Below are 10052 nucleotides of genomic sequence, written 5' to 3'. Positions count from 1 at the left end.
AACGATTTTGTTGCTAGAGTAGAATATTATGTGATATTCAACCCTAATTTGATGACTGAATTAATTAAATTAGTACTAATTCATATTCCTCTGTAGCAATTTGCTCTTTGTTTTAGTGTCTGTCAACTATACAAGATGGAATCTGAAGAAAAAAAGAGAATGAGGGGATCATTATAATCTATAGAGACAAATAAGTGGGCTCGTACACATGATGTGCATGTTAGAAGTGAACTAGTGGTTGAAATTCTATTGTCAGTCTCTATAACAACAGCGGAAGCAGGGGATTGTGGGAAGTCTATGGATATATATATGTCTATGACGCTGTTAAAAGTAGTAGCGAGTCTTATATCTATGAAAGATACTTAGGAGATGATGATACTGAGATAATCACTTTCCATGGGGGTACATTAAGCCTCACAAGGCCTGATGACGTTATGTCAATGGATGAACCAACCATTTTTATTGATATTTGGGACAAAATATCAGGTGAAACCATTATTAATCGGTTTGCCTCTCTTGATAAGACTATTGATACTGGTAAACAAGATCATCAGTTTGAACAATTCAAAAAACTTGTGGTTTGTGGCACTAGTTCTGCAGAGATGGAGTATCTTGCTTTGACTTTTGGTGTTTTTGCTCCTATTGATGTCCGACTCGTTAAACAACAAGTTTCGGGAAGTGGGAGCAACAAATTAGAAGAAGAACAAGAACTTGAGGTTTATGGGACAATTTATGCTACTTATAATCTCTTATATTCTGAAAATAAAGTTAATCGCATTGTCCTTTTTGAGATTAAGGAGGATTCTAATGAGTCTGAACCGGTGACATTGGGGCTTCCTATAATTATGTCTAGATCTGTTGTGGCTGTGCTGACATATTCATCTATCACAGTTCAAGTAGAATTGTGGGATCGTGCTACAGAGTTGCATAATTCAGAGTATCCAAAGGTAACCGACTGCTTTCTTTACACTTTTCTTTGTTTTTCTTTTTCGAAAATGGTAGCACAAAAGCACCCGGCACGGCCTAGGTTAGTGATCAACCGGTCACCGGGGACGGCTGAATCTAGAACTAGGAGTGCCGCCTGCCCCCTGCTGGACCACCCTTTGCGAACTAGGAGTCCGACTGTCTCTGTGTCTGTGCAGGACACCATGGCCAGAACTAAAGAACAGCAAGAATCACAAATTCAGACGGCTCTTCATATTACATCCCTGTTAGCGAGGTTTCGGATGTGCCGCCTGGTGCACCCAGCACCCCAAACGACTCAATCTTAAGAGAGTCTGAAAAGGAGGCTGAGAGTGCGCCCCTCTCTATTGACCTATCAGAACAGGCGGTGGGTGCGCCTGAAAGTTCAAGTGACTCAGAGACGAGCACGTCCAGTCGGTACTCTGCCGACTCCGAGGAAAAGCATTCTCGATTGCATGAGGCGAGAGAAAGTCTCGCTGTTGAAAGGGGAGACGGCTGGGCTGAGTCGTCTGCTTCAAGAAGAGAGTCGCATACTCCTTATTTCTGCCATGTTCCAAGAGGCAGAGCCAAGGTAATGGCTGAGAGACTGGGGAGCTTTGTTTCTGAATTTTTTATGGGCCGAGACTTCATTCTTCATGTGCCGGATGCCGAGGATACAGTCCTCTGGCCAGCTAAAGCCAGTTACGGGGACGAGTGTTTTGGCTGCTATGAGGCGGCTATCAGGGCTGGTCTAAGATTTCCTCTACATCCGCTATAGAGAGGATATTGGACGGGTACCAGATTGGCCTTTAGCAGTTGGCCCCAAACTCTTGGTTCAACATCCTCGGCTTCGTAGCCGCCTGTGAAATGTATGGGGTAGACGCCAGTTTTGAAGCGTTTGCCCACATGAATTACCTCAGCCGGACCCCTAAAGCAAGCGGTATCGGCTGGTACTAAATTACTAGCCATAAAGGCTATATGATGACAATGGGGAAGGAAAATAAATGGAAGGATTGGAGGAACACCTTCTTCATTGTCTCCAGCCCCAACAAAATCCAAAACCAAAAGTTTAATAGGTGGAATAGAGATCCACCCCTCCTAGCAGGCGCCTCGGTCCTGCCGCCTGTCACTAGTAGAAAAAACTAAATAGGCAACCCCCCTATGGCAGCGGTTCATGAAAACCGTTGCCAACTAAAATGATCGCCAATCAAAATTTCAGAGTTGGCAACGGTTAACCGTTGCCAACTGATTATTTTTTTTTTAAAAAGAAAAAAAAAATAAAAGGGTTAGAGTTGGCAACGGTTAACCGTTGCCAATTGATTATTTAAAAAAAAATAATAAATAAATAAAAGGATTAGTGTTGGCAAAGGATTAGTGTTGCCAATTAATAAAAAAAAAATTTGGGCTCCTTTTATTCTTTCCCTAAATAAATCATTCTCGTTCTCTCTCATCTCCCTCAAATTCATTCTCGTTCTCTCTCATCTCCAATTCATTCAGAGCTCCTTCTCTCTCATCTCCCTTATAATTATCTCCATTATCTTGCATGCACCTCAGATCTCTCCAATTCATATTCGCAAGGTATTTTTTTAGAATTTTTTTGGTTTTTTTCGTGTTTTAATTTCTGGGTTCGAAATTTTTTCGTTTTTTTGGGGTTTTTCTAGGTTTGAATACTTGGTTTTTTTTTTTGTTTTTTCTGGATTTTTTTCTCGGTTTCTTAGTTTCTTGAATTTTTTGGGTTTTTTGGGTTTAAATTTCTGGGTTCGGATTTTTTTTTCGAACTTTTGGGTTAGAATTCCTTTGGTTTTTTCTGGGTTTTTGGGTTCGGATTGTTTTCTGGGTTTCGAATTTGCATGCACCTCAGATCTCTCCAATTCATATACGCAAGGTATTTTTTAGAATTTTTTTGGTTTTTTTCGTGTTTTAATTTCTGGGTTCGAAATTTTTTCGTTTTTTTTGGGATTTTTCTAGGTTTGAATACCTGGTTTTTTTTTTTGCTTTTTCTCGATTTTTTCTCGGTTTCTTAGTTTCTTGAATTTTTTGGGTTTTTTTGGGTTTAAATTTCTGGGTTCGGATTTTTTTCGAATTTTTAGGTTCGAATTCCTTTGGTTTTTTCTGGGTTTTTGGGTTCGGATTGTTTTCTGGGTTTCGAATTTGATTGGTTCGAATTTTTTTGGTTTTTTCTGTTTAAATTTCTGGGTTTCTAGGTTCGGATTTTTTCAGAATTTTCTAGGTTCGAATTCCTTTGGTTTTTTCTGGGTTTTTTTGTTTCTAGTTTTTTTTGTTAGTTTTTTCTGGGTTTATTAGGTTCTAGATTAAAACGTAACAATGGTTTTTTTCTTTGTTTAATGTTCTGGGTTTATTAGTTTCCAGGTTATTGGTTTGAATTTTTTTCTGATTTTTATTGGGGTTTTAATTTAATTGATGCAGGTAGTATTACAACTACAACGATTGCTCATAGACGAAGGATTCAAGATTCAAGGATTTGGTGTTTTGTTGTTCATTGTTACATTTTTATTTATATAATTTTTTTTATAAATTGTAAAATAACAATTTATTTAATATAATATATTCAGGTATATTATGGTGTTCATTGTTTTTCTGGTGTTTTGTTGTTCATTGATACGATTCTGGTGTTTTTTTTTTTTGGTTTAAACGATTATGGTGCAAGTTTATGCTGATTTTGAACTGTAAAAAAAAAAAAAAAAAAAAAAAAAAAAAAAAAAACTGGTGCAAGTCAATGGCACCGGTTAACCGGTGCCAACTGCATTAAATTTAATTAAAAAAAAAAGGCGCCATAGCAATTGGCAACGGTTAACCGTTGCCAATTTGTTGAGTTGGCAACGGTTAACCGTTGCCAATTGCTTGAGTTGGCAACGGTTAACCGTTGCCAATTGCTTGAGTTGGCAACGGTTAACCGTTGCCAATTGCTTGAGTTGGCAACGGTTTTGAACCGTTGCCAATTATTTTGGGATTTGGCAACCCTCTAATACGCAACGGTTCAAAACTGTTGCCAATTTGCTCTATTTGTGTAGTGTGTTCCTCAACAGACAAAGGAGGAAATCCTGGACAGAGGGCTGTTCCAGGTAATTATACAGGCGAACCCTCAAACTGGGGCAAGGGAGTTCATTCCCAAATACTACATTCCCAAATACAAATGGTTGTATGAGGGAATGTACTTGGCCGCCTGTGGCCTAAGTTTAGAGATGCCGAGAGGTAGCTGACCGCCTGTTTTCATTGTCTTGCTAGACTTAGGATTTTTTATCGTTTACTAACCAACTTGTTTATCCTTTGCAGACAGAGCTATGCAGAAGATTTCAGCATCCAAGAAAGCAGCCGCCCAGCTCCGGGCAACCGTCCTCGGCAAAAGGACGACTAAAGAGTCGCCTGCGAAACAGGCGCCTAAGGTGAGCCTTTGTAATTTACCTCAACTCTGTATGGCTTGCCGCCTGTTTTGAAGCTGATTTTCTAAGTGTTGCATTTTTTGTAGGGCAACGCTCCAAAGCCATCCTCTTCGTCCTAGCCTGATCCTAAAATAAGGAAACAGGCGGCTGGGGACGTGTCAACCCCAGGCAATACCAAGCGGCCTGGGGCAGAAAAGCATGGGAAAACTCCCCCTAAAATCCCTGTTACCCCTGGTAGCAGCCAGAAGGATAAGGAAGCGGCCAGAGGTAAACTTGAAGCGCTTTCGTTTTCCACTTTGTAGCCGCCTGCTTTGAATCAGGCGGTCTTTTGTTTTCATTGATGTTAACTAACCAGCCTTCATTTTGCAGGCGGCCCTGAGGAGCCTGATTTGGTCCAAATGGCCAAGGCCATGCTTAAAGCAATCCCTGTTGAGGCCAGGGATTCTATTAAGGGAGTCGGCACCCTTAACCTAGAAGCAATCCTCGCCCTTCTCGCCGAGGTATACTTGGCACAATTATTTATTTTTTTTTATATATTTGGTCGCCTGTTTTTCTGACGACTGCTTTTTGTTTCGGCCGCCTGCAGTTGATATACATGTTTTATGTTATGTTTTTCTGCAGTTTTACTTAGTAAATTTATATAATTTTGAGCTCTACGGAGCCATTTCTTGCTAACAATCTCTTCTTTAGTGTTTTCGATTGTTTTAGTAAGCTTTTCAGGAATATGAAGCGTTTCTAGGCAATTGGACGTGTTTTCAGTAGATTCGGAAGAGTTGATAGCCAAGAACTGCATCTTATGTGGAGTGCCCGACCGGGCATGGCTTGCCCGGGCAAACCAAGCAATGAAGAGTTCACAGAATAAGCCCAACTTTGATCAGTGCAATGCGCGCCCGATCGGGCAGGCTTCGCCCGGTCTGACCGGGCGATGAAGAAATCAAAGTATGGCGAATGCAATTCCGGAAGTCTGCTACGCGCGCCCGACCGGGCGAGGTTCGCCCGGTCTGACCGTGCAAAGAAGGAAAAAGTGTTGTACTTTACGCAGCCTTCCTCCGCCCGATCGGGCGAGGTCCGCCCGGTCTGACCGGGCGATGTTCAAGATTGTGCGATTTCAGCTATTTCCGAAATTCTATCTTTTGGGGGTATAAATACCCCTTTATAATTAACTTTTTGACAGTTAGTTTTTTATTAGCTTTCTCCCTAAGCCCTAGAAACTCTCAAGAACCCTAGTTTTATTTTCTTTAAGTATTTCAATCTTTAATCCTAGATTTGTTAATTGTTCTTCAAGAATTCAAGTTTTTCAATCGGAGTAATTGGTAATTATTTTATCTCTCTCTTGATTATTCATTGTTCTTTAAATATGTTTTCTTTATTGTTTCTTGATCTTGATTTTGATTTTGTTATTATGTGTGAGTAGTCCTTTAATCCGGGATCTTGCTAAGCCCGATTATGATTGATGTATAAAGTAGATCTTTAAATTCCCCAATAATAATCCCAATTGACATGCTTAATTGATTGTGTTCATGCCAATGCTAGATTAGGGATAATTAGTATTGTTATTATCCCATTGTTATTAGGTCAACGGAAGTTGGGTAATAACGGGATTAGGGTATTTCGATTAAGGGTTTGAAGATCATCACGGAAGTAGATGATTGAATAATTAGGAATCTAGGCGTGGTGTTTAATGTCCCTTATTCGCTTGATTCCACGGAAGTAGGTTTGATTGTTAATTTGGGAAGCCATTGATAACTCGGAAGAGACCTTTGGTATTATTAGGGATTGCTTTTCTTCTTGTCAATTGATTTATATATTGGGGGTAGATTTATTAGTTATTGATCATAATCGTGGTAATGCTTGATCTTGGATGTCTTAGTCTATTGATTACATCTTTGATAGTTTAATTGCGTTATTTAATATCTTAGTTGATTATTATCATCCATTATTGATTGGTCACGTGTTTAGTAATTACTTAAGTCTGATTAATTGAGTGAACCATAGTCTCTTGGGATTCGATCCTTACTTGCCCTACTACATAGTTAGAAGGAATAGTTAGGTTATTTTTGTTAGGTACGCGATAAGCCTATCAAATTTTGGCGCCGTTGCCGGGGACTAACGGTTTCATATTAATTATTCGTGATTCGTTTTCACTAAGCTTTATTTGTTGCTTCGGCTATTGTTCCTTGTGTTTTTGATACTCTTTTTCTAGTCCTTGTTGCATGCAAACACGACGTTCAGGGTCAGACGATTTAGCACCTTTTGATTCTAAAATCGAAGCAACTGCAAGGAGACGTAGAGGTAGAAGAAGAGGGGGAAATCGAAACATGGACGATCCAGCAACAAAATCTCTTTTGGAGTACGGTATTCCTGATACAACAACCGGACTCCTTTCTAGCATTGTCAGACCTCCTGTCACTGCTCAGAATTTTGAGTTGAAACCTCAGTTCATCCAATTCATATCCAATGACTCATTTGCTGGGACACCTCACGATTGCCCAGTAAATCATATAGATGGTTTCTTGGAAAAGTGTGACACTATGAAGTTGAATGGTGTTACAGATGATGCTCTTAGACTTCGCCTTTTTCCTTTCTCGCTACGGGATAGCGCGAAGGAATGGTTAAGAGATGAAGGCTCTGGTTCCTTTGATACTTGGGACAAACTGGTAAAGGCTTTTCTGGTCAAGTTCTTGGGACAAGAAAAGACTGCGAGGTTGAGGAATGAATTGTCCACTTTCAGGCAATCAGATGAAGAGTCCTTATATGACGCATGGAGGAGATTCAAGCGTTTGCAGAGACAATGCCCTCATCACGGTATTCCTGAATGGATGTTGATCCAAACTTTCTACAATGGTTTGACCCATGAGTTCCAAATTTACATAGACGCCGCATCGGGAGGCTCCCTTTTGACTAAGAACCCAACTGAAGCAAAGGAGCTAGTTGAGAAGATGTCAGCTAGTTGAGAAGAGGTCAAGGTCTGAGTGCCAAGACCAGGCGGCTGATAACAAAGACCCTCCTACTGCTTGAAGTTTTAATTTTTGTCAACTTAAACTGGCCTGCGTGCCGCATGTTTCATTACCCGACCGAGGGGTCGGGGTGTATCAACAATCTCACATTTTAACATTTTAGTCGGCCATAAGGCCGGCTGTTTTTATCAAGCATCCGGCTTTTTTAGTCGGTTTTCTTCAAATTTTGTTGCATGCTTCAATCTTTATTTTTTTTTCGAATTTTTGCTAAGTATATTTAGCCTTTCAATGAATGTTCATCATCCGATTGTTTGTATACCGACTGTTTTGCATGCCGGCTGCTATGTCCCTGGGCGACTGGCGCCTGATTTTTAAGGGTGAGCTGATTGACTCAGAATTTTTGATACTTGAAGAGTATGACTAATTCTGGGTCAATCAATCACTATGGTGATTGCCCCAAACCAGGCGTCCAGTCGGCCAAATACCAGGCGACTGGTAAGTACCAGCCGACCACTCGGCGGTAGTTTGGCGAGGTGCCCTTCTGAAGTGGCTTTAGCCTGGTAAACATTCCAAGCTTAGTCGGTCTAGGGATCAGGCGGCTAGTTTGAAGAACTAGTCGTCCAGTCGGCCCTTTCCGTCTATTTGTTGTTTGTTAAAACAAGCGCCTATCAAGAAATTCATAACCAACTTTACATATGACGCATGGAGGAGATTCAAGCGTTTGCAGAGACAATGCCCTCATCACGGTATTCCTGAATGGATGTTGATCCAAACTTTCTACAATGGTTTGACCCATGAGTTCCAAATTTACATAGACGCCGCATCGGGAGGCTCCCTTTTGACTAAGAACCCAACTGAAGCAAAGGAGCTAGTTGAGAAGATGTCAGCTAATGACAACTATCATCCAGGCGGCCGAAACAATGTGAAAAAGGGAGGTAAATTAGATGTGGATGCTCTAACTCTTTTGGCTAGTTCTGTGCAGGCACTATCAAACAAGTTCGATAAACTGCAAACTGGATCCTCCGCTAATGTGCTTGAAACATGTCAAATGTGCAACACCCAAGGCCACATCGCTCCCAATTGCCCACAAAACTCCAATGAAGTATCTATTGAGGAAGCCAATGCCTTCTATAATTCCAACCCGAAAAGACCATATGATCCCCATTCGAACACATATAATGAAGGTTGGAAGCACCACCCAAATTTCTCCTACAAAAACACCCAAGCCCAACAAAATCCACCTCCACCACCACCCCGAAACAACAACTATAATCCACCTGGTTTTCAACCAAGACCACCCCTAGTTCAACAACCTATGGAACCCATGCACCAACCCCCTCAAAAATCCAATCTCGAGCTAATGATGGAGGACTTCGTTAACACAACTAACAATTCCATCCAACAGCTGCAAGCCCAAAATAAGCTCATGGAAAACCAGTTAAGTCAACTTGCCCACCAAGTTGGCCAATCTTCAAAAACGTCGGGAACCTTCCCGGGCCAAACTGAGCACCAAAAAAGGGGCACATGAATGTTGTGTTTTTAAGGAGTGGGAAACAGTTAGAAGGCATTCCCGAAAGGGAACCATCAAGAAGGGATGTTGAGGGACAAAGCGAAGGAGAGAACCAGCGAAGTTCTTCTTCGCCTGGTCAGACCGGGCAAAGCCCGCCCGATCGGGCGCGAGAAGATACTTCAAAAATGCAGGGAAACCAGCGAAGTTCTTCTTCGCCCGGTCAGACCGGGCAATCCTTGCCCGACCGGGCACGTGTTCAAAACAGCTTAAATGAAGAAAACGAAAAGCAGCCTGAAGTTCGGGAAGAGCCACGGGAAACGACTCCACCTCTCGCCCCATACGTGCCAAGAGTCCCTTTCCCGCAGAGGTTAGCCCAGGCTAAGTTAGAGAAAAAGTACGGTAAATTTCTAGACATCCTTAAGAAACTTCACATTAATATACCGTTCTTGGATGCAATTTCTGAAATGCCTTCTTATGCAAAGGTTTTGAAAGACATGCTATCTAATAAGAAAAAGCTTGCAGAGAATGCTACTATTTCTCTAACTGCGGAATGTAGTGCCATTCTGCAAAACATTCTTCCTAAGAAATTAGGTGATCCAGGCAGCTATTCAATCCCAGTGAAGCTCGGAGATATAGAGATCAATAGAGCGCTATGCGATCTTGGTGCAAGTGTGAGCCTTATGCCGCTCTCCATCTGCGAAAAGCTTCAAATGGGTGAGTTAAAGCCTACAAGGATATCTCTGCAACTTGCAGACAGGTCAGTTAAATTTCCCCTCGGTATACTTGAAGATGTTCCATTGCGAGTTGGTAAATTCTTTATTCCATGTGATTTTGTTGTTATGGAAATGGAAGAAGATGCCCATGTCCCTATTAATCTTGGTAGACCATTCTTAGCTACTGCAGGTGCAATTATTGACATGAAGAATGGGAAAATAACATTTAAAGTAGGGGATGAGAAAATGGAGTATTCCCTATTGAATGCCATGGGAAATCCGTCCATGGGTGAGACTATTTGTCAAGTGGATGTCCTCGATGACTTACAACAAGAGCAACTCCCCCTGATCAAAAAGGAAGATGCTCTTGAAACGGTGTTGATAGGAAGTATCCATGATGAAGATTGGGAAACAAGGGAGTACACAAGGTTACTAGAGGACGCAAAAGCTAATCCAATCACCGCTCCAGTCAAGGAAGTCCTCAGTGCATCAAGTGTTGGGGAGAGTACTACGCCTCCCGAGGTATAGT

General features: G+C 41.4%; 1 protein-coding gene across 1 annotated transcript; it reads left to right on the top strand.

Annotated features, from left to right (window-relative positions):
• Positions 1-8060: 8060 nt before the first annotated feature.
• On the top strand, positions 8061-8828 carry LOC110728363 (component of gems protein 1-like). Its single transcript, XM_021908010.1, has one exon. It carries the CDS (start codon positions 8061-8063, stop codon positions 8826-8828), a length of 768 nt encoding a protein of 255 aa, XP_021763702.1.
• The last annotated feature ends 1224 nt before the right edge of the window (positions 8829-10052 follow it).

Source organism: Chenopodium quinoa, unplaced genomic scaffold (genome assembly GCF_001683475.1).
Source record: "Chenopodium quinoa cultivar QQ74 unplaced genomic scaffold, ASM168347v1, whole genome shotgun sequence".
In the NCBI taxonomy this organism is placed as follows: Eukaryota; Viridiplantae; Streptophyta; class Magnoliopsida; order Caryophyllales; family Amaranthaceae; genus Chenopodium; species Chenopodium quinoa.
This window is presented reverse-complemented; position numbering and strand designations above follow the sequence as displayed.

Bases quoted from the DNA above. Each gene is read 5' to 3' on its own strand.
- LOC110728363 (XM_021908010.1), top strand. From the start codon at position 8,061: ATGTTGATCCAAACTTTCTACAATGGTTTGACCCATGAGTTCCAAATT.